Source organism: Petromyzon marinus, chromosome 6 (genome assembly GCF_048934315.1).
Source record: "Petromyzon marinus isolate PM22_M1 ecotype Great Lakes invasive population chromosome 6, UKy_Petmar_22M1.pri1.0, whole genome shotgun sequence".
In the NCBI taxonomy this organism is placed as follows: domain Eukaryota; kingdom Metazoa; phylum Chordata; class Hyperoartia; order Petromyzontiformes; family Petromyzontidae; genus Petromyzon; species Petromyzon marinus.
This window is the reverse complement of record NC_133672.1, coordinates 7,130,264-7,154,168: the sequence shown is the minus strand read 5'-3', so window position 1 is coordinate 7,154,168 and position 23,905 is coordinate 7,130,264. Positions and strand designations below refer to the sequence as shown.

The 23,905-nt window shown below is 45.4% G+C and overlaps 2 protein-coding genes across 8 annotated transcripts; one reads left to right on the top strand and one right to left on the bottom strand.

Annotated features, from left to right (window-relative positions):
• Positions 1-674: 674 nt before the first annotated feature.
• On the bottom strand, positions 675-20,070 carry LOC116939606 (glycine receptor subunit alpha-2-like). Of its 6 annotated transcripts, none has more exons than XM_032948206.2 (12): positions 20,023-20,070; positions 16,357-17,165; positions 15,029-15,385; positions 13,070-13,602; positions 11,855-11,979; positions 9,901-9,968; positions 8,465-8,700; positions 7,142-7,224; positions 6,029-6,166; positions 4,930-5,144; positions 3,474-3,608; positions 675-2,122 (listed from the first exon to the last, which is right to left on the bottom strand). In XM_032948206.2, exons 4-12 carry the CDS (start codon positions 13,123-13,125, stop codon positions 1,994-1,996), a joined length of 1,185 nt encoding a protein of 394 aa, XP_032804097.1. In that variant the 5' UTR covers positions 13,126-13,602; positions 15,029-15,385; positions 16,357-17,165; positions 20,023-20,070; the 3' UTR covers positions 675-1,993. The 6 variants fall into 6 exon arrangements, with proteins under 6 accessions (XP_032804097.1, XP_075920981.1, XP_075920966.1 ...); XM_076064866.1 differs by having other exon boundaries at positions 13,070-15,385; positions 16,357-16,434; positions 16,938-17,165; XM_076064851.1 differs by having other exon boundaries at positions 13,070-15,385.
• On the top strand, positions 20,023-23,852 carry ATP5PF (ATP synthase peripheral stalk subunit F6). Of its 2 annotated transcripts, none has more exons than XM_032948210.2 (4): positions 20,023-20,178; positions 21,326-21,496; positions 22,654-22,778; positions 23,723-23,852. In XM_032948210.2, exons 2-4 carry the CDS (start codon positions 21,327-21,329, stop codon positions 23,752-23,754), a joined length of 327 nt encoding a protein of 108 aa, XP_032804101.1. In that variant the 5' UTR covers positions 20,023-20,178; position 21,326; the 3' UTR covers positions 23,755-23,852. The 2 variants fall into 2 exon arrangements, with proteins under 2 accessions (XP_032804101.1, XP_032804102.1); XM_032948211.2 differs by lacking the exon at positions 20,023-20,178 and adding an exon at positions 20,422-20,440.
• The last annotated feature ends 53 nt before the right edge of the window (positions 23,853-23,905 follow it).

Here is a 23,905-nt window from a genome sequence, read left to right as displayed (position 1 = left end):
AGGCCTGAGACGTGAGAAGTAGAATGTTGATGCCAATTCGGTACTTTACAGGAAGCCAGTGCAGGGACGAAATAATTAGTATTATCTTCTTTGGTTGTTTCGGTAAAGTCACATAGAATGAGAATAAAAAATAATAAATTGATAAAATAAAATAACGCAATAATCTTCTCACGACGTTTCGGCCACAACACAAGCGGCCTTCATCAGGTGAAGGGGACGAGACTGTCTGGAGGACAGCGCTGGAGTGCTGGAGTGCTGTCCTCCACACAGTCTCGTCCCCTTCACCTGATGAAGGCCGCTTGTGTTGTGGCCGAAACGTCGTGAGAATATTATTGCGTTATTTTATTTTATCAATTTATTATTTTTTATTCTCATTCTACGTGACTTTGCCGAAAGAACCAAAGAAGATGAATCCTTGCAGTCACGAAAGTTCTAAATCGAAATTAGTATTATCATGAGCCAAGAATGTCTGTTTGTGTGTAACGCGCGTGACGTCACTCCATATGCCGCAGCCCCCCCCCCCCCCGTCATGAATATTCATGAGTGGGTGGATTTTTACACTCACGCAGAAGAAGGTCGAGCGGAAAGAATGTTTTTTTTTCACAAATTCGCTTTAAGCTTGACGTTTATTTATTGAAAGTGAATCTAATAAATAATTATACGCAGCAACAAAGTGGATTTGGTGTCTTTATTTCTTCAGCACTTGAGACAAAAGGTACAGTAAGTCTAATTTATGCTTCTACATTATGCTAAAATAGACATTTCTCGGTGATTTTCCAGATATTGTATCGAATTCCAATTTATTTCAACCCCAGCGACCGAAAGCAGAAGAGAATAAAGTATCAGAGCAGTGAATTTCAACAAATTGAAGGTCAGTTATATAAAGTGCTACAGTGACATGAAGTGAGGTGTTTTATGACAAGTTTAGTGCAAGAATCACTGCCATTAATACAGCGCTACAGTGAAATGCAATGAAGTGTTTGATGACATACTTTCGTGCAAGATTCACAGCCATTAAATTTACACATGATACAATTATACTCTGCTCAGTTTTTTTCGTAAATATTCCAGCTTCCGTCCTAGGCCGGGCAAACAAGCTAGTATGAGTAATATGGTCATACGATTTAGATCTGGTTAAAACCCAAGCAGATGAGTATGGGAATATATTGCCATCTATTTCAAACACTTTTAGAAACGTCAGAGTCTTTGTTACGTATAGTCTCTATAACTACGCCAATTACTATATTGTGTTACATGTTATTACGTTTTGCATTGAACCGAGATCCATATCTAAACATCTGACAGTTCACTAGCATAAATTCCGGACAAGCCTAACTCTGGATGTCAAGCCTGACTATCCAAATGAGACACTGAATGGTGAAAGTAGTGCCTACATTGCTTGTGATTAACCAATGTTTGTGATTAATTAATACATGTAGCTTAATTTATGCACTACCAGAAGGCCGCATGGCTGATGGGATGTTTAAGTAAATTAGTTTTTTTTTATCCATGGAGCGATAGATGTGTGAACGATGCGAATTTTCTGCTCGTTTATTTTGTTATACTCTACAGTACTCATATTGTCCACAACCATGATAATGATTCAGTTGCCACATTTATTACAGCAATACATGGCGAAATCCCACTGTAATTCGCCCATGTTCTGTCAAGTTAATGTTGTTTAACCGGGGTGAGAACCTGGGTATCGCTGTGGTTATTAACCTGGGTATCGCTTTGGTTATGTAGACCGATGCGGTTGCACACACGAAATGCTGCACGTGAGCCGCTTTGCACAAAACGCCTCTTATCCACAGATTACCTCGCCCAAGGGGGCCACGGTCCGCAGACCGCCACACAGTAATTTCATTTTTTTTAACGCATCGTGGCAATGCATTACTTAAACGTGGAGGGCAATGTGCGCGTTGTATGGCTCAACATTGAAAGGCGCGGTCGAGTATGTCCAGCAGAGGAGGGACTCTCTCTTGATGCAGCGCTAATCGAAGAAGGGTGTGTTCTTGTAAGAGAACCAGTAGATGGTGAGGAATATCACGAAGGCCAGCGGGAAGAGGACGCGTGAAATGTAGTCGATTTGACGGGATCGCACCAGCGATCTCTCACGGGCCTGCGTGGACACGGTCACATTTCACGACGTTGTTCACGGGCGGCTGTTACTCATCATACCATCGTTGTAAGAAACATCATCAGCGGGTGACATTGGTAGATTTCACGCAGATGGGCAAGACACCGACGGTTTATGCAACATCCTAGACGCTTTGTAATGAGCCTTGCCCACATTCGCTGCTGTCAGTGCCTGTCAATTACTGTCAGTGTCTGTCAGTGTCTGTCAGTTGGTGTCAGTTGCTGTCAGTGTCTGTCAGTGTCTGTCAGTTGCTGTCAGTGCCTGTCAGATGCTGTCAGTTGCTGTCAGTGTCTGTCAGTGCCTGTCAGATGCTGTCAGTTGCTGTCAGTGTCTGTCAGTGTCTGTCAGTTGGTGTCAGTTGCTGTCAGTGCCTGTCAGTTGCTGTCAGTGCCTGTCAGTTGCTGTCAGTGTCTGTCAGTTGGTGTCAGATGCTGTCAGGTGCTGTCAGTGTCTGTCAGTTGCTGTCAGTGTCTGTCAGTGCCTGTCAGATGCTGTCAGTTGCTGTCAGTGTCTGTCAGTGTCTGTCAGTTGGTGTCAGTGCCTGCCAGTTGCTGTCAGATGCTGTCAGTTGCTGTCAGTGTCTGTCAGTGCCTGTCAGATGCTGTCAGTTGCTGTCAGTGCCTGTCAGTTGCTGTCAGTGTCTGTCAGTTGGTGTCAGATGCTGTCAGTTGCTGTCAGTGTCTGTCAGTGTCTGTCAGTTGCTGTCAGTGCCTGTCAGTTGCTGTCAGTGTCTGTCAGTTGGTGTCAGTTGCTGTCAGTGTCTGTCAGTGTCTGTCAGTTGCTGTCAGTGTCTGTCAGTTGGTGTCAGTGTCTGTCAGTTGCTGTCAGTGTCTGTCAGTTGGGAGATGAACCAACCATGTGGCTGATTGACGACGGAGGTCGTACGTTTAGCTGCCTAGTACAAGACTTACACGAGCTTAGACGTTTTGTCTGACCCTGCCCAATGAGCGAGACCGATTATACCCCACCACGTCGTACAAGGGATTGAAAAACAAGTCCCTGAATAAAGAAGCCCTGCACACTGAAAGACTTGCAAATCGGAGTTTGTATTTGGATTCTCCATAACACCACCCCTCCCTCTGTTTTTAGCTCTGGATTAAACTTGACGTTACAAAATGTTTGCGTACATTTTCAAAAACGGTTTTACCCAATAGTTGAGAAGTATGCATGAGAAAAAAAGAATAATCAAACGTGTTACACAATAATTCGGAGAGATTCAGCATGAAAAAAAACTCAACATACGTTGTTGTTTTTTTACACAATTAGTTACAGACAGAATCGAGAGAAAACCCACTTGAATCTAAAACAGCGAATCAGCGAAATGCGCCCGCACCTGATCCCTGGTCTCCGCCTTGCCACTGACGACGTGCTGCTTCGTCACGCTCACCACGGTGGACTCGAGAAGAGCAGCGAACACGAACACCTGGCACGCGGCCATCCACACGTCCATCGCTTTGATGTAGGACATCTGCACGGGGACACGTGGGCATTAGGCGCAGTGCGGCGAGTTCGGCTCATCATCATCAGCAGCCGTTGTACATCCGCTGTTGGTTAATGCCCCCTCCGCACATAAACCATTTATCACAGCTTCAAGAGTCAAAGTGAAGTCTTACTCAAAGTAGCAATTAAGCGGTGCTCATCTCTTGTTTACAACCTTGAGGTTCCACATTACTATGGCGGGGAGACGAGGACAACCACCGTTTACTTTCCCGCAAAGTGGCACTTATATGCAAGAAACTAATTTCACTTGACTCAGCCTCTGTGCTGTCCTCACATTTCAGAGGTTTTGACTTTTAAAAAAATGTTGAGCAGTGCCCGTGTTTCTTGGTCCATGCTGTAAGTCTGCACCCTTATTCTCACACACTCTCATGAGTCCAATCCATCACGATTGCGCCGTGCTGATCACACACAGTCAGCTCCTTTGATCAATTTAACACGCAGGCTTTCGCGACCAATGTCATCCATAATCGAGAGGTTTTTTATCAACACTGTTTGAAGTGTTTTTGCAAAACTGGCTCGGACTCAAACATGGATTCCAGTAGCGTAACTAGCGTGGGGCCAGGGGGTGCCTTACCCCCCCCCCCCCCTTACAAAAATGCTTTCATTTAGTGGTGGCGGAATTTTGCGAGAACGGAGCACCCCTACAGCATCACATGTTGGAGACCGTGATCGTAATGATGTGATTAGGCAAGAGGAGCTGCGATATATAGCCGAGGTGTGACCGTGCGAGACAAGTCAAATATTGGGGCCCCCCCATGTGACGGAGCTGATGATGCAGTTACGCCACTGATGGATCCCAAACATTTGTCGGCAACTGGTTCCAGGTCTTCAGGCTGGAGAGCGCGAAACTGCGTTGGCCACATCGCCGCACAAGGTTGTGTTTACGTGTGTGTAGTGTGTGTGTAGTGTGTGTGTAATGGGGAGTGGTAGTGTAGCGGTTAGCGTGCTGCGCTACGAACCTGGTGACCCTGGTTCGATTCCCGCTCACGGCCAACAGCAGTGACGATTATCTGAACCGGTCCTGGGCCTCCGACGCAGCCTCAAATGAGTACCTGGTGCGATGTGTAAACATCGCCACTGGGGAGACAAAGGCGGCCGGGCGTGGTATTGGCCACCCACCCCCTCATGTGCTGTGCCGGCCTTGAAAGGTGCTCGCTAACAGCACTCTCCCCTACAGTCTGCTAAGGCTATATGGGGGGATCTTTGGCTTTGTACACAGGATGGTCCACACGTCGGCGAAAAGCGAAGAGAGTCGAAGGGTGTGCGGCGTGGAAAATGAGGATTTGCACCTTGGGCAGGGCGGCATTCGCCGAGGTCATCTGCGTGGTGACGGTGAGGATGGTGGTGATCCCCAGGCTCACGCGAGCCGGCGTGGATTCAACGCTGAGCCAGAACGAGAGCCAGGAGATGATGACCAGGAGGCAGCTGGGAAAGTAGACCTGGATGAGGTAGTAGCCCATGTCACGGTGCAGATAGAAGGTGGCGTTGATGCAAGAATGCGTACCTGCAAATAAGCCAGTTGGCATCCACAGTATAACCATGATGGTCCTGCGATGCCATAAATCATCTCACACCTGCACACTACTCCTCACTATGCGGTGCACGAAATCATAATCGGAATAAAAGTAGCAAAATAAATACGTAGACAACATATGCCTTCTTCCAATTGCCCACGTGGTATTTTTTTTGTCGAGAGTCAAACATGGAAAGGAGGCATATTTCCCGCACCTCCAATTAACATGGTTGGCTACATATGGTGCGAAATAAGTTCAACATACTTATTTTGTCGCAATGCAGTGGCAATTTCCTGAGGCGCATTACTCTTTGGGTACTATTCTAACGTCAGTCTCCACCAATGGCCATCACGGGCCCACTTAGCTTGATTTTACTTCATGGCAATAGGACGTAAAAACACATTATTGTTGTTGTGCATAACAAAGATATATGCAACACGCATTCATTGGGTGCAATTTAAAACTGCTGACGTGGCTTTCATCGGTTCTGTCCCACACCTTGCCATGGAATCGGTGGATCCAGCCGTCTTAACTTTATGATAGAGCGACATTGCACCACTTGACGGCAACTGGCCAATTTATGGCAATCGAAGAACCAACTTATCATCATCAGACATGGCCCATGGCCATTCCACCGCTGTATAAAGGCCTCCACAAGCCGCCACCACCTTGCACGCTCCTGCGATGAAACAATCCATCCAGCACCTGCACATGGCCTGATTTCACCACTCTATCTCTTTGTCGGATGTACTAAAAAACATAAACGACTTGGAAGCGTCAAACCCATCACGGCTGCGCTCATTTCGCGAGGCAGCCTCGACGGGTTGTGAAGTGCAGGGTAATCAGAGTCAGGTTCATTTCTTAAAGTGCTTACCAGTCAAGTACTCTTTGGAGCAGTCGCCCAGTTCTGTGTGATTAGACAGCTTGAACTTAGGAGTGTAGAGGTTTGTAGCTACAACCAGAGGCTCGTTCTCATCCCACTGGAAAATTAGGTCTTGAGTCGTGTATCCAACTGGTAGATCCACAGTAAAACCCACAAACGTGAATCTCAAAACACAGTCAACGTAATACCATTAATGCAAATGCATAAGGATGTCAATAGAAATCAAACGGTATCGTTGGGATGTTCTTTCATATGTATATATTCACACGCAAGTAGTCGAACGCGTACAGAGTATCTATATATACATTCTAAATCAGTGATTCTCAACGCAGCTTGCAGACCCCGGTTAATCCTCAAACTAAAATTTCGCAGGCACCGTGCAGTCATAAATTGTGGTGTTCTGTGAAAACAAGATTGTATGCGATACTCAGGCTCCGCGAACCACTTCTCTGCAGAGCCTTGCAGAGCAGCAGCAGTTCGAAACCACTGCCCTCACCGACTGACAATTACAAACCCAGAGGCTGCCTACGGCACCGCCATAGTTGTGAATTGTGTGTGGGCCGGAGGTCTAAAAACCTAAAGTTATAATTATCCACAATCCGAATACAGAGAAAAAAAAAGATCAATGAAGGTAGGCATTGTCAGGGGTGGCATGTGGCTGAATGAAACTGGCGAATCGCTATCGAACCAGCTGCGCTGAACGTGACGACAGTTGGTGGATCACACAAATTCGTGAAACTCCCTCCCCTGGCAGCAGGCGTCGAAGGCTCCCTATTGCGCATACGGCGAGAGTTTGACGGCAGTACAACAAGCGGATTGATATCCACACGGACGGAGAAGTGAGTGTTACCTCACTCGCACACGTGGGTTTCCTCCCACATATAAACTCTCTCAGAAAGTAAGTTGGTGAAGCATCCCAATATAGGGCCACAGAACTTGTGCAAGTGTTGGTAGCGCCCGTTCTGACCTGTCTTCCCGCTCGGCTGTGGTTTCCCGTGCCTCTGAATCTTTCTCTCTCGCTCGCTCGCTCGGAGCGAACGTGAACTGTGCGCTTTACAAACCCTACAATGTTTGTTATTATCTTCACATTGCGGTGTCACTCACAGCTCTCCAGGTTTATTCTGCACTCCTGGGTGTCCAACGGATAATATTCCAGGTTCATAGGACAAGCGAGAGTCAGTGACAATCTGGAAAAAAGACAAGGCGCGTAACGAACCGCTTTTTGTTTCGTGCGAATGTGGAGAATGCCACGCGGAGACTAAAACCACACATCTCCCGGGAATTGTGCGAGTGTGGCCGACGCCTTTGTTCCTACAACACATGGGCACGCGCATCCACACGTGCTGCAGCACGTGTTCACGGCGTGCACGCGCTCATTGGATTGCCCACACGTCGCACCCACGCATTCTTTATTCTAATTATTATGTTAGGTTTTATGCCCTTTCCGGCAATGAAACAGGTGTTAAGATTGATTTGAAGCTTTCGTGACCGCAGGAATTCATACTCTTTGGTTCTTTCGGTAAGGTCACGTAGGTATAAAATAAAATAAATCACGACGTTTCGGGCGCAACACAAGCGTCCGTCATCAGGTGGCGGACGCTTGTGTTGCGCCCGAAACGTCGTGATTTATTTTAGTATATACCTACGTGACTTTACCGAAAGAACCAAATAGTATAGGCGTTAAGATGTTCAAACACCAAATGGAAACCTTTTGCAAAGGAAATCAAGTCCGCATTAAGCACACGTACTTGTGGTGACCATGCAAACAGACATGCTATGGTAATGTGTTCTATTTGACAGAGCATGTTTGTTTGCATTGTTTTCCCACAAGTACGTGTGGTTAATGCAGACTTGATTCATTGCAAAATATTTATATTTGGTGTTTGAACATTTCAGCACCTGCTTTATTGCCAGCAGGGTAAACCCTATTCTTATTTTTTTACATTGATACGAGCAAAACATTTCCCATTTTATTGTTGCTTAAATAGTTCCAAAACGTCTCGTTCCAAGGGCCTCTTTCCCCCAGCTCTGATAACCGTACTCAATTCAAGAAACGCGCTATCTCGTGTCTATTACATCACAACTTTGACATGAAAGCCTTAACAGATTTTTGGGGCAAGTGTTGTTAGCGAGCACCGATTAATGTTGGCATGGCAGACGAAGGGGTGGGTGACCAGCACCACGCCCGGTCGCCTTTGTCTCCCTCGTGGCGATGTTTACACACTGCACCAGGTACTGAGGCTGAGTCGACCTAGGTGAGGCCCCGGACCAGTTCAGATAACCTTCACTGGTGTTGGCCGTGAGCGGGAACCGAACTCGGGTCGCCGGGTTTGTAGCACAGCACACGAACCGCTACACCACCGCTCGCCATAAAAATACACACACACACACACGTACACATATGTCACTCGTTTCCAGACATTTGACCTTATGGAGTAGAACACGGCTCCGTTTCTGAATATTCTCAGCATCCTGTTTTTCGCGGAGACGTTATGGAACGCTGCACTCTTCTCGTTTTCAAAGAAGAGGTCGGGCGTCCACACGGTGTCGATGTAGTTGTTGGCGAGGTCCAAGAAGTCCTTTTGATAGTGGCCGGCAGAGTAAATACTCTCAATGCGGGAGTCAATCCAGCTCTGCTGCAGGTATATCAACATCATGTAGTCCTACGCACAAATAAACACAAAATGATTCACGCGCACGTGGCACGAGGATTGTCACCGTCGTTGTAGCCGCGATCATCAAGCCAATCGTCTCTACACCTCAAAGAGACATTCTCTGAAGCTGACAACAGCCAGCGTGTCACCGAGTGGTGTTATTTTACGGGACCTTTGTTTTGACCTCATCTATCTTGAGTCCAGTTTCGCAACAACAAAAAATGTAACTAAGATTGTTTTACTTTGTGTGGAAGGAAACCGGAGTACACCGAGGAAACCCTGTGCATGGGGGGATAAACTCAAAGCTTCACACAGATGGATTCCATAATGCGCATGCTGTATTGTGATCTTCTGGCTAACTTGTAGCCCAGTGAGTTTGCGAGTTTAACAATTATCCACACGATTCATCAACCCTTACTGACATAGTGCTGGATGGATTATAGGTGCGCACCACGATAACACAGAATCAACTCGTACGTTCAGATGCATCATAGTTATCACAGTATATTTGGAATAATTGTGATAGTCACCTGCACTTCGAGTGTAAATAATAATTGGTAGTTACTGATTCATTCTCCGAAATAGATTTTTATTTAGATGGTTAACATTGCAGATTTTGTGGATGCGAGCTCATTCCACAACGGTGCCATCGGACTTAACATATATCTTGTAAAGTTCCACTTTCACAACACAACCACAATTTAGAGTCATGCATTTATTGCAGTCAACATCATAAGCAATTACCATTAATGCTGCTTAGTGAATTAAACACGGACTGCGATATGTTTATGTAAGTGAATCGAATGCTAGTTGCTTTCTTGTGCATTAGTCTTCTATGTGCGAGTGAAACTTAATCGCCAATTCAGCCCGACTCCTGATACAGGAGAACTTCTCTTCTTATCCGTGGAGATGTGGGGGACCAATAACCGTGGGGTTATTTGTGATATTACTCCACTTATCCATGATTCAATAATGTGCCAGTTTTTATTTTCAAATTCACAATGGCCGACACGTTTTGAATGACGTCACATGATATATAATGCCCACTGTGATGCAGACGGCGCATATTATTACAGTTAATACACCCACAGTATTAACGAGGGTGGAATTCTGTATTCGAACCCCGAACCGTCTGCAACGAGCGGCGAATGTGTTGTCACCAGACCATGTCATGGCCCCGTGACCCGATAGCTCAGCCTGCGCTGTTACCATTGTGTTTTCTTCAATAGGCCCAAAACTCTTCACTAGAACGCTGCAGTTGACAAGAACTGGGGACCCTGAATATGGGAGAGAGGGGTTGGGGAGGTGGAAATATAATTCATTACTTCCTATATATATAAAAAAAACTATGCCGGCTACAATCACGCAGTCTTACAACTACAGCGTGCATGTTCAGCTAGAACTTACATTTTAAATAGGTGAATTCATTTTAACTATTTAATTCACAGACACAGAAAAGGCAAACGAGGATTAAACATTATACAGATGTTTTGGGTGAGATCGCGTAAAAATATAAAACTGTCGTTAAACCCACCACCACCCGACACAGCCAATTAGTAATGTTTGTCACGTCAACAGAACGTGGCAACTCGTTACGAGCACAGCACACCGGTGTGTTGGAGAGCAAATCCACAAGATTTACAATGCCACAACATTTACAATGTTGCTTTGCTCTCCAACACAGCGGTGTGCTGTGCTATGGATGATATTGGTCGCGAAAGCCTATGTGTTAAACTGAGGATTAAATACCAACGTATAATATGCACTGCCGAGTTTGTCAATCGACCTCTGGATGAGGGCTTCCCCACACCTTGCAGGCAATGAGGGATACTTGGCCACACTTTGCCCGCTGATCAGCGTGGGTTGAAGGTGGGAGGGAGTACAGAACAGTGGATTTTTATGCACTGCTTTCTCCTGTTATCCCGGCTCAAACCTGCCTAGCTTCCAAGATCTGACGAGATCACGTACATTCCATGTGCTTTGGTCATTGTAACACCACCACGCCTAATTATTTTTTAATGAAACCCATTTCATTCATTGGCATCTGAAGAGGTCATCCAAACTCTCACACTAAGGCCATGATCAAATACACAGTTACACAACTATACGATTACACAACTACACAATTACACAACTACACAAGCACACAATTAACCTACGATTGAGGAACCAATACACTGGAAAAACTTAAATTATGAGGAGTGGTACATTGAGATACTTACCACGCCTCTTTGGTTCTTTCGGTAAAGTCACGTAGAAATAAAATAAATAATAAAATACGACGTTTCGATTGCAACACAAGCAACCATCATCAGGTATGAATGAATGAGAAAACAAACAAAGTAAAACCTAGTAAACGTAGAAATGTAATGCAATGCAACACAGAGAGTCGGCTAACACAACCGTTAACACTTTACCTGGTTGATTACGTTCTTCCAAAGATTATTACATTTCAGAGAGAGACAAATACAGACACGGAGACACATGGAGAGACACACAAGCAGAGAGAGACACACACAGAGACACACAGAGAAGTCCTGCAGTCACAAAAGCTTCTAATCAAGTTTTCACCACGCCTATTCGCAACAACGGTTTTCACAACATTAACGGGCTTTGCAGTGGCTCTAAAAAATGATGTGACGGATACCACATTCTCTGAAAGCCCTTTCAGAGTTAAGCAGAAGTCAAAGTGATTTCCAGCTCAAGAAGGCAGGGAGACAGCGCTCATCTCCCGTGCACAGCTAATGGTGGCGATTCCTAATTCCCATATGTCGGCACAGAATCTATCCATCAGACAACTAAAGTTGAGTTCCTCAGATATTTCTCCTCATTTTATCGGCCCCAGAGGGATGGCGGATGGGCCGCGTCAACTCCCAGCCGAGATTTGAACTCGTGACCTTCCAATTAGCGAGAAGCTCCCTTCTACCGCTGAACCAACAGGCGGCTTCAGGCTTGATACGTTTTGGACGCCTCGAGTAAACTGTCTGTAGTTTGCATGCGCGAAACGTAAGGGTCAGAAGGGATCGCAATGTTTTAGAAATCAACTAACATATTGCTGTGAAAACAGTTTTGTAAAATGAAGTGGTGTATCCCTTCTTCAGATGCAGTGATTGACATCCTGTATCTTACATTCACGATGCAATGTTGTGAATTGCACACTCACCATACATGTTAGGCCTGAGTCTACCATCATAGCTGGACTCTTTTATCAACTCATCCAGTCCATCCATGCCTGACCGTTTCACGATATCCCTCCTCTGCTGTTCAGACTCCTGGGAGAAAGAAATACTGTACACACACGGGACATTCATTCGTAACAGACAAAAACACAGCCATCATGATGAGACATTGTCTATCCACTGCTGATATGAAGGCATCACCGACCTCATTGGCAGAGCTCACAGTCCTGCAGTAGCCTTTCATCCTGCATGCGAACCGACCCCAAAGCGCCATCGCCGTGGTCCGAATCCTAAGTCACTTGCAATTTTATTTGGTATCATCGCCACTTGGTTTCCCCCAGGAAAGCCCCAGTCTCGAAACGTCCCCATTCATGCTAAGTCTTTGCAGTAGGGGGACAACAATTGCGATGGCTTTCCGATTATATAATTTTGCAGCCATTTTTTCAAATTTGGTCAAATTTTGATCGTGCCAATAATGTCACTGGATTTTTAACGCCCACTTTGAAACAGACGGCACGTGTTTGTATGGTTAACACACCCGCAGTAATAACCAGCGCGGCCTACTAGATACACACCGCGAACATATTAACAAGCGGCAAACGCGTTACCGCTGGGCCATTTCACTGCCCCAAAGTCCAATCGTATCGGACTCTTCGCGATTCAAACATTGGTTGAGGCTTTTCAGTAAAAACACTCTCAATTGTAAAAGCAATACCCTCCTCTCAACTCCGCTACTGGTTATTCTCATCAACTAAAACTAAGCAATGAAACTAAACCAAACTATGTTTATTTTACCAGGTAAAGCCCACTGAGCTATATAGCTCAGGGAGGTAAATCGGAAAATGGCCACAAATGATAGCTCAATGAAGCGACTTATCATGTGGAAATTTAGAGCAGTCAAATGCTCTAAACGCGTGTTTCTAAATATGGACTAAAAAACCAGAGGACCCAGAGAAAAATCCACGCGACCAGGAGGAGAACATGCAAAATTCAAATATACAGGCGTCAAGGTCGGGATCGAACCCACGACCTCCTGTATACCAGACGAGATAATTAACGCGTGGCGAGATGTACAACGGTGTGTGGCACACACCGATTTTCAAGTCAATTGTTACAGCCTACATTTGTTGCAAGGATATCAATTTTATTTGACACCGATTGCAGCGATAACCGCACGGGCAGAGCCGTCCGTCGTTTACCATGTCTGCCACACGATCCACACCAAGCTCCAAGCACGAATCGCAGGAGGAGCCATGCTCGGCCAGGGCTTTGCCGATCGACCGGGGGGCGATGTCCTTGCAGGGCTTTATAAGCGGCAGGAGGCAGACTCCGAGCCGCCGTCACGCGTCGCATATTATTCCGCGCGTGTCCGTCCCCCATCCCCCACGCGCCCGCCGAGTGGGTAGAGCAGATGAATCGTGACCGACACACACACGAAAAAAGAAAAGAGGCGCGATTTAGAAATACGATCATGGATTCTCATCACGAATAGAGTGTTTCTGAGCCAAATATAATGCTATTCGCTTTTTGTTTCATGCCCAATAACACGAGTCTGCAGCGCACGAATGATGACCGAAATTGCAAAGCCGGGCAAGGTCTCATTGTTTTGTTCACAATTAACAGTGGATACTTTTATTTACCTAAAGCTCTTTCGTCATAGAGGATGTTTATTTTCCCCGTTCAGGAAAACGGGTTCTTTATGTACAGCAAAGCGCATCCGCACCGCAGCACTCTGTGTGCCAGACCAGAAAACACGAATACAAAACTCATGACGATTGATCTCGGACAACTGTTATTCAAGGCAGACCGAGACGAAAATAATGAAAAGAGATCAACGAGAAAGCAAGTTCGAGGTCTTTGGAAAACTGAATGTGATAATGTAAAGCACATTCTAATGAGTGTATCTTATCGGGTAATACACGTGGATTAAAACACGGAACTTAATGAAGAAATCGAAACAACAGCTAAACAATGCAAACAAAACCCATGTCAGAGAAACACAAATAGATCTATAGACAGTTAGTTGGCCTCATGGGTAGGGCAAGGTCATTCCCGCGCACGTACAATTAGCGCGGTTAGGCTACGTACGGTGCGAAAGAAGTTCAACGTACATACAGTACACACGAAAGGGACGATGGCCCGTGGTCGAGAAGAACGAGAGGGTGTCCACCACATAGAAGGAGCAATGAGGTCAGCCCGCGTGCAGGTGCCAGATGTAATATTGCATCGCAGGGCCATGAGAGATGGCTACGGCTTGGGGAGGGCTTCCATTGGGTCGATCATGGCCGATAATAATAACGGAGTTGGCGAATCCCTGCGTGCTTAGCGAATAGCATTCGGATCCAAGGCATTCCTCTTGCGACTGCAGCAAAGCGGCTGCGCTGGAGTTTGTTGCAAGGCGTTTCGAACCAAGGGTCGAGAGATTATTGCCGTCGATGCCACTGAGGTCAACGCCCCTCGTAATTACTTCCTTCTGCTGGCTCCGTCCCAAGCCCTGCTCCGTCTCCCACTATCGGCCATCAAATGCCCCCATTGGTTCCCAATTTTTGGATGCCACTCCAGTGCTCGCCTCTAACTTACCCACTTTCTGCCTCCATGCTCTACACAATTCCCAACCATGACCACTTCATATTCAAGATTACTCTTCTACAATGTTTTTTTTTTACATTCGAACCCTACCTTGCAATGGATGTCCGATACATCTCATGCATGTCACGGTATTTATGCAGTCGTAATTGTAGTCCCGTGTGAATACTTTATTTTGTATTTATTGTGCAAATGACAGCATGTGTGCATTACAAGTAACGCAGATTGTAAAGTTGTAATGATTAGAAGACTTGCATGAAACGTTTTGTTGAGCGAACTGCGGCTGAATAACGCTTAAACAATTTTTATTCGTACTCATGAAACACAAAGCACAAAAACGATACCAAAAGTAAAATATTGCAACAGTCTTTGGGAAACTGATCGCGTAATTATCCCCGTGAATATTGGCATAGTATCGCATGGCATAGAGAGACATCACTGCAACCACATCGCTTCGAATTAGGGCTCTCATCCCACCCGTTACTCGGGGCTCGCAACTGATAGGTGCGCTTGAGTGTGGTTGCCGCTGCAGGGCGAGGTAGTGGGGATTGGACACAGATTCTGTTACTCACCTTGGGATGCTCTCCGCAGCGGTGGTTCGACTTTTCTGGACTCACAACTCAATCATCGAGGATCAACCGCGCTGCGAATAACATTTCAGCGCGTGAGTAGCGAGATGTTAACTATACAGGAGGTCGTGAGTTCGACCCAGACCCTGTCGCCTGCTGTATATTTGGAGTTTGTGGGTCTCTCTCCCCGTGGTCGCATGGATTTTTCTCCGGGTCCTGCGCTTTTTTTCCCCACCACATTTAGAAACATGCATCTAGAGTATTTGGCTGCTATAAATTTCAACAAAAGCCACTTCGTTGAGCTATCATTTGTGGCCTGGTCGCTTCTGAAAAAGAGCTGTATAGCTCTGTGGGCCTTACCTGCAAAAATAAAACATAGTTTTAAATAGTATTTTTAACACAAATGGAAGAACAAATAACTCCTCTAAAAGCGCCGTAAAATGTTAAGTAAAATCCATAACAATTGTTAACTTGCTTTAACATACAGGAGTTGTACTTTATTATATATATACCGTACAGTAAAGGGTTGTGTAATGGGCAGCACAAAAATTGTGGCGTTTTGTGAACAAGACGTGTTTGTATTCTTAGTTTTTTCGGTAAAGTCACGTTGAAGGGAAACAACAAAATAATAACATATATAAACAATAAAAAAATTCTCACGACGTTTCGACCATAACTCAAACGGTCGTCTTCAGGTGTGTTGGTTTGCATAAATTTATTTTTAAACGGCGCATTTATTTATTTATAAAAACTTTAAAAACGTTCTTTTTAAACGGCGCATTTATTTATTTATGTTTTTAACGTTTTATAAATAAATAAATGCGCCGTTTCAAAATACATTTATGCAAACCAACACACCTGAAGACGACCGTTTGAGTTATGGTCGAAACGTCGTGAGAATGTTTTATTGTTTCATATATATTTTATTATTTTGTTGTTTCCCTTCAACGTGACTTTACCGAAAAAACTAAGAATATGAATTACTGCAGTCACGAAAGCTTTAAATCAAAATTTAAAGACGTGTTTGTGTTTGTGTAATGTTCCTTGGCCATGTCCCACGCCGGCGTTGTGGACCAACAGTGATTTGAACTCGCCACACCGCAGCTTCATCCAACTCCAGGTAAACACGAATCGTGTCCGTGCAATATCTCTCATAACGAGGAGAGATCTCCGTTACAGCCCTTGGGGTACGCAGTCTCATTGACACGTCTCCCATTCGCCAGATTACAGCCACTTTTAAAAAGCCACACGTCATCCTATAATCCTATAATCTTGCGTGGTAAGGTAAGATAGAGTCGTTTTATTTGTATATTTGTAAGTGTTTTATTTACCTTTCCTCTACGTTGTACTCCGATCGTGTTTCAGTATTGTTTGTTGTGGAAACGTTCTGAGACGCCCCTAATGAACATCTGTGAAAAGAGCTGCATAGCTTATCGGATTCCCGTGCGGTTATCGCGGTGTGAATTCGGCATGCCCCCCTGGTTAATACTACAAACACGCGGCTTTCGTTTCACCATAGACGTAAAAGATCCAGTGACGTCATTCGCAAGAGTAAGCCATTGTCGTCCAAATTTACCAAAACATCATTTTACAATTCGCAAATTACTGAAAGTGGGAACCCCTACTGCCAGAAGACCCGTCACTGAAGCGATACGAAACACAGCCACTGCGGTGCATACGCCCGCGCATTTAATATGTTCATTTAATATGTTCATAGGTCGCACAGTTTGCATAAGTTCAGTGCCAAACCATCGTCAGTTGTTCCGCAAGAGCACAACACAATTTCCATATTTTTATAATTTACGACTTGGCCGGCGAAGCTACGCACGAAGAAACACATTTACGCACTAAACCACTAAGGCACATTCACGTGCAACAGCAAAACCCGGGCGGCTGGCGGTGGCTTACGCACGTGGCCCTGTAACCCAGCACTGTGGGGGTCTAGAGTTGGTGGATCACGCAAATGTCGTGAAATTCCTGTCCAGGCGGGCGTCGAGGTGCCACGCCCCAGCTCGCCAGGAGACGGCGGCACAGCAGGCGTGGACTAATCCCCATCTGTTCCATCGACGGGACAGTGTTGGCACCTCCTCGCACGCTGTTGATGCTCGTTTTCGTCCCGCGTGTATCACTCGATAATTGGCTGGGGGAGGGGGGAATCGTAAAATAAAGCAGACCGCAGGGATTGGGCAATCGATTACATCACCGGCTCGTCTGCGCGCGCGTGGCTTCTGTCTGCCCGCTTTGTGTCGAGGCTCCTCACTCGCGCCTCTGGAGTCGTTCTGAGCGAAATCTGCTGCGGTGGCGCGCTACGAGGCTGCAATGACTGAAACCCCATGCGCAAAGTTCGTTCAGTTGGCTTTTGCCGCCCCCCGGTGGATCACCGTACACGTCCAGTAGCTGGCAGCGGTACATTTAGTCGGCACGTTGTGTTAGTGAAGTCAGCCAGTCCTGCAAGAGCAATGGTTCTCAACTTTTTTTTTAGCGAGGGTCCGTCCATAAATGACGTCACGCACTTTTGGACGATTTTTACCCCCCCCCCCCCCCGTCGTCACACGGTGTTACAAAAAGTCAGATCCCCCTTCAAATATGACGTCACCAACCTCCCGCCCCCCCCCGCCCCCCCCCCCAAAAAAAATAAAACATGATTCAAATCGTATTCTTGGTTCTTTCGGTAAAGTCACGTAGAAGGGAAACAATAAAATAATAAAAATATAAAACAATAAAATTTTCACGACGTTTCGACTGCAACACAAGCAATCATCATCAGGTGTGAAAACCACAGCAAGAAAATTTGAAAAAAGTGGCGGTTTTTTAACGTTAGCACCACGGAGAGCGATTTGAGAGTTTGTTCAGATGGACGAGTCCATCTATGTTCGGAAAGGAGGAGGGGGAGACGAAAAATAATGGATGCGGTCTGAAAGCCACCTTAAGCGTGATCAATCAATTAAAACCCTAAATGGTTTATAAAATCCTTCCAATGATTGCTAAGCCAGAATCCATCTTCTCGGTTGAAATTGTGTTTGCATATGTGGATAGCCTCATGAACGAATCTCTCATGGTAGCCAGATGGCTTGCAAATAACTTCTGTCTTGGAGAAGTCAATGTCATGTGAACCTACTGAATTATAACAGCACTCTGATGTTGCAGGAGAAAACATTTATTAAACGTATATTTAAGTAGAACGTGTTGTCTATATTTATTTAAAGTTGCGCATTTTGATGTGACGTCACATTTCTCAACCCCCCCCCCTCGTCACACATCGTCACAAATGTCTGACCCCCCACTAGGTGCGTGACGTCATTTATGGAGGGCCCCCGACTCCTTGTTGAAACTTGTTTCAACCGAGTATCCCTCCCCCCCTTGCCCGATCCAACATGGTTTTGAGAAATAAATGTATGAATCATGAACATCAATATTTTAACCAATTGCCCATTTGGCCAGGTGTCCCAACTCGCCAGTAATTGCAAGCGAAAAATAATCAACGACGCTCTTGCATTGCGTGGCGTTATTTCTTCTCGCTCGCTGTTTACCCTCGAAAGCAACACTGTTTACGATCAATGAGTTTAGAAAGGTCATTAATATCGTTCTAAGTTACCATATGGATGAACATTTGATCGCAGTTATTTTATATTGCCAGATTCTTCCGTGATTATTCACCAGTGACCCTCGTGTGTGATATAACTTCACAAATGTATACATCACCTCGCGCACCAACACCCCCTCCCCCCCCCCCCCCCTTGGTGACATTGCCACGTAGCCCCCAGGGGTCCGCGTACCCCCAGGTTGAGAACCTCAGTGCCAAACAACCCGTGCCTGCTGTATGCCGTGGTATGCCCAGGCTAAATCTGTGGATTCCGTTTTGGCCATAGATAAATGCGTTCGAATGCATATCTGTCAACCCCATATCAGTGCCCTACCTTATTACAGACCAGGCCCTTATTGGTCACCCCGTGCCCTTACGAATCTCAACGTTCATCCTACAAAGTCCCATCACAAGGGAGAAACACAAAGAAATAGACAAAAAAAAACACATTTGTTTCCCCCGTATTGAAACGGTTGTACGCCGTATGGACCTGAAAACTCAATTTCCCTGTACAAGAATACGGGGAAAACCGTGTGGGTTGGCACGGTATGTTGCCCTGTGCAAGGAAAGAAGAGCATCGTGGCGTCCCACAAGCCAGACCCCCAATATTACAACATGCCAGTTGTAAAATCACTCTCTGAGTACGAGGACACTTGTGTGCGTGTGCCGGTGCCAATAAGTAGAGACTCCACAAAGTAGTAATTCGCTGTACCCACGTTTATTTCGATTATTTTGTTTGCTATAAATTTCCGCACTTTGTTGAGCTGTCATTTAATGCCAGGTCTCTCCTGAAGAAAAGAAATTGCTAAGTGGGCTTTACTTGACATTTTGGTTCGTTTTATTTGTAGATTTGAAGCTATTTGTTTACCTATACTTTGCACTCATGTCGTGTTCTTTTAATTGTTTGTAACGTTCTGACCCGCCCCAACTGGACATCTGTGAACGCAAGAGCTTTATAGCTCATCGGATTTTCTCCCGCAGTCTGATTCATCAATCTGGGCGCCATGGCCCGCCCTCGATTGCGGCCACGACTCGTTACGTGGAATATTTTGTTTAAAAAAAAGAAATGCCTGCAACTGCGTTGTACTAAATTAACTCGGTAATTGGAACTTAATGCGATGGATAAGAAAAATAATAATAATTATTATTAATAATAGTTTAAACGAACACGTTGATGACATCTCGGCTTCGTCTCATTTCCGGGTCACTCTCCTGCCCTTGGCTGAAGCGCGGCGTCGATTCTTCGCGTACGACACAATTCGTGATTCAATGCACAAGGCCTTTGCCGCTTATGAACAATTCATAAGCGGTGACAATCGCCAACGCTCGCGGGAAGTTAGACGACCCCACGTCGATTGTAAATCTGGCGAAAAGCGTACGGACCTCGCGAATGAATTGCATTGCGTAAACTCACGTGAATGAAAACGGATCGATCGATACATTTGTAGATTCGATTCTCGAATCGTTAGGTGCGAGAGTCGCTAGAGGAATCGAGGCTGCAGCGCGGAGTCGATTCCGAGCATCGCGTAACCCTGAGGCTGTCTTAGTGCGGTGGAGTCGCGAACAAGAAGTAAGTCTCTCGCTTTATCGGCCCCGCCGCCCGGTGTTGATGATGGGCCGAGGCACTCGCCTTAAGAACGCGCCACACCCGTGTTGTGCAGACGTTAAAGAGTCAACGTGGATTTCGTTGTAATCCTGGTGTCGCGTTAAACCAAAAAAAAATCGCGTTTTTTTTCCGTTCAACCCCTGAACAGCCCGGTGGTGGACATTCCACATTCCCATGGCGGGAGGCGATGTCGTAAAGGGGACACGCGCTTTTGACATCGCGCAAGGTGGTGACCCGCCACCCCCACTCGCGTTATCCGCGGCTGAGGGTCGATGAGGTTTGTAGTGGGCCCTCGCGACCTTGTGAAGGCGAGGGCTAGGCCCGAGGGCTAGGCCCGAGTCCGGCGCTTCGCGGCGACCTCTGGGCGAGAGGTATCGGGGAAGCAACTCGAGACGCTCGGGAAAATGTTCAGTCGCGCCGGGAATGTCAGAAGGATGAGGGTTGCGATGGGGTTGGGACACGTGCGCTGCGCGGTTTGGGGAGGGCAGGTTACCGGCCGCGGGCATTTGGAGTGGCACCCAGACAGAGTAAGGCGACCAAAGGGCTCTGAGACAGCCTTCATGTGTCCGTCTCTTGTGTCCGTCTCTTGTGTCCAAGACCTTGCATATGAAGGGTTGTCGCCCTTGCAATAGTTGAGGGATCTAGCAAAAGAAGGAAGCGATTGCGACGTGTGCCACCATCAAGGACGTCAGTGCGGTCCTTACGTTCAACATTTGTTCGCACACAGCATTTTTAGTGACCCCTTGAAGCGTGTCTCTTTTCTTCATGCCTGCGTCTTTCTTTCTATCTCTGCCTCCATATGTATGTTTATATATGTGTCTGTCTCTTGTGTCTGCATGTCTATAGCTCTGTTTCTATTTTGTCTGTCTCCATGGCTGTGTGTCCCATTGTAACGGTATCATCTTCCTTTGTATTTGTGCTTATATTTATCCTTGCATTTCTCAGTGTGTCTCTTCTGCAGCTGAGTAAGCCGTTCCTTCCTCACTGTCTGCACACAGGGGCCCTGCTTTGTGCTGAGACGGTTCTGGCCATGCCGACCTCTTGACCTTCAAGGGAATTGGCAGTCGCTGTGTGACGGAGCTGCGTTTTGTGCGCGCCTGTGTTTGTGCAGAATGATTGCGAAGCGGCTGTTCGTGAGCTCCACTCCACTGCGGGCGACTCTAGCCCTGCAGCTCCGCCGCAACCTGGGCCTCTCGGCCGTCGCCTTTAATACAGCACGCCAGCTGGACCCCATCCAGAAGCTGTTTGTGGACAAGATCCACGAGTACAACACCAAGAGCAAGTGGGTCGAGCATCGATAGAAAACCAAAAAACTTACCCGAAGATGAAAGAATGATTGGTTTACCGTTGGAGATCACACCTTACACTACAGGGTCCTGATACATATGGGACTTTTTAAGAAAGTTGATCAATGCAACGTTTGGAATTGGCATTGCACACTGATATTTGTCACTATTAAATGTTAATATTTTTCTCAACGCCCGACAGTGTGAAATACATTCGCCAACTGTAAATACACGTTTCTGTCCTTTCTCTCTTATGAAGAAGGGCCATCACCCAAAATATCACTGTTTTTGCCGTTGTCTCCCATCCATCGATAACTTTGAACATATGTATTTTTAAGAAATCACAATACAAAAGATATAAAATTGCAGCAGTTCTTGAAATAAAATATGCTCCTATGAAGAAAAACGGCTGATTCACATAGGAAATTAAGAAATTCGTGGGTTTGGAGTTGGTTGGTGGCTCTCTGCAGCGCACATAATGTAGTGCCTAGTCATTCACCTCATTTAAAGGTACATCAGTCACATTAGTAGAGTGCTGTGGTGCCACTCGGGTGAATGTAGATTGCTTATTACAGTGATATATCATGATAGGTGTGGGGTGGAGCTCATCTCCTATGATCACTGTTACATTGCTTTTATGGCCTTATTTTGGTGATTTCGAAAAGTTTTTTGGTTTGGCCATGTTTGTTGTAGTACGGAGTTAGACTGATGGCCTTACTCAAAGTTGTCTTGTGGTTGATGTTGTTTGACTTGCATCCCACTGGGATTTTTGCACACAGCGTTGGTGTATGGTGCTTTTTCTGCAATATTTTGCTCTTTTCTTGGATTTTCTGTTTGTACAAAGTCACATAGTCACTTTAAGATGTTTTATTGTTCTTGTTTTTTGTGTGTTGCGGTTGCACCCGATTCAAGAGCCGAATGGCTCACAAGGCTATACCAAATAAATGAAACTGAACTGAATCTCCAGGTTACAGCCCTGAACCAGTGGTAAAAAAATCACCATTCCTACAACATGGCAGACATTTTATCGACCCCATAGTTAATTTCTGACTGCAGTGCTTTGCACTCGTCATTGTACAACCCCATTGGCTAGATATTAAACAAATGTGTTCTATAAGTGTTGTGAATGTATTTTGATCCTGTTCGATGATAGGGCTGCAGGCGGGCCAGTGGATGCCGGTGCTGAATTTCAGCGGAATCTCGCCGACGAGATGACCAAGCTTCAGCGACTCTTCGGAGGCGGAGATCTCACCAAGTTTCCTGAGCTGACATTCAAAGGTATGCCGCTGCCATCGTCAGGCTTAGGAGTGTAATGAGTGACATCCTCCACGGTTCAATTAATTGTCATGATTACAGGTTAATATTGAATTCATGAACATATTGTTGGCTTTTGTCATACTTTTAGCATAGTGGTGTAAATGAAATCTATTGTAGTTTGATTATAGAATCGGGAGTGTTGTGAATTTGTGAAGTCTCCAATTGTGTTATTCTGCAGAATCTGTAGTGGTATGATTCTGTAAATTCTGTAGTAGTTTTGATTATAAATTGTCGTGTTGTGATTATAGGGTAACTACATATGCATGGGAAGTAATTGTTATATAATTTGATATATGCAATGTTAGCCTACATTTTTTTTATTTTGAATTGTTATATGGCTATTGTTTGCTTAATGTGTCACATCAGTTATGTATCAATGCCTTACATTGTTTAAGACTCTAGAACTAATTATGCAAATGTATTCATGGTTTGCAGTAGAGCAGTGACGCAGCCCGGCGGTAGCGCAGAGGTTCGTGTTACGAGCCAACAGATACTGCCAGTGTCTTAACCCTAATAATATATTGCGTTGTCTGCCTCACAGTGGACGGTAGACATCCCATGGCATTATTCAAGAGTGTGCCATTTTTTTACTCAATTAGGGAAAATAGGAGTTGTTATCCTGATTGCAGAAACTCCTTCTGAAAAAGTCTTGAGGCTGAGTGAGGATTTATTGGGTGAACAAGCCTAATAATACAGAACTGCTTGTATGTGAACGTCACATTTTTCATAGCACCACGCTGCAAATTGTGCCAATTAAACTTTGTCCTCTGTGCTGTGAACATCCTACTAAATATATTCATGTTATCAGGTAGTGTTCCTGATTAATGTGAGTTTTCTATTATTTACTGATATATATTTGTTATGTTCATTAGTGTTGATTCTAAATTATATATTTCTCATTGCAGAGCCTGAATTTGAAGAGGAACCCAAGAAATGAAGCATCTGAAATTGGAAACATTGGATGCGTAGGAGTTAATATTTGTTTATCAGAAACTCTTCTGTATATGACTAAGTGAATAAACGATGTAAAACATTTTCATATGAGTGCATGCATTTCTTGGAATTATGGAAATTCTTAAGCACTTTAA

Bases quoted from the DNA above. Each gene is read 5' to 3' on its own strand.
- ATP5PF (XM_032948210.2), top strand. From the start codon at position 21,327: ATGATTGCGAAGCGGCTGTTCGTGAGCTCCACTCCACTGCGGGCGACT. The intron at 21,497-22,653 runs GTGGGTCGAGCA...GTTCGATGATAG, and splicing joins GAGTACAACACCAAGAGCAA to GGCTGCAGGCGGGCCAGTGG. The intron at 22,779-23,722 runs GTATGCCGCTGC...TTCTCATTGCAG, and splicing joins TCCTGAGCTGACATTCAAAG to AGCCTGAATTTGAAGAGGAA.
- LOC116939606 (XM_076064851.1), bottom strand. From the start codon at position 13,125: ATGGCTCCTCCTGCGATTCGTGCTTGGAGCTTGGTGTGGATCGTGTGG. The intron at 8,701-9,900 runs GTAACAGCGCAG...ATTTGTGCGTAG, and splicing joins CTATTGAAGAAAACACAATG to GACTACATGATGTTGATATA. The intron at 5,145-6,028 runs GTAAGCACTTTA...GCTTATTTGCAG, and splicing joins CTCCAAAGAGTACTTGACTG to GTACGCATTCTTGCATCAAC.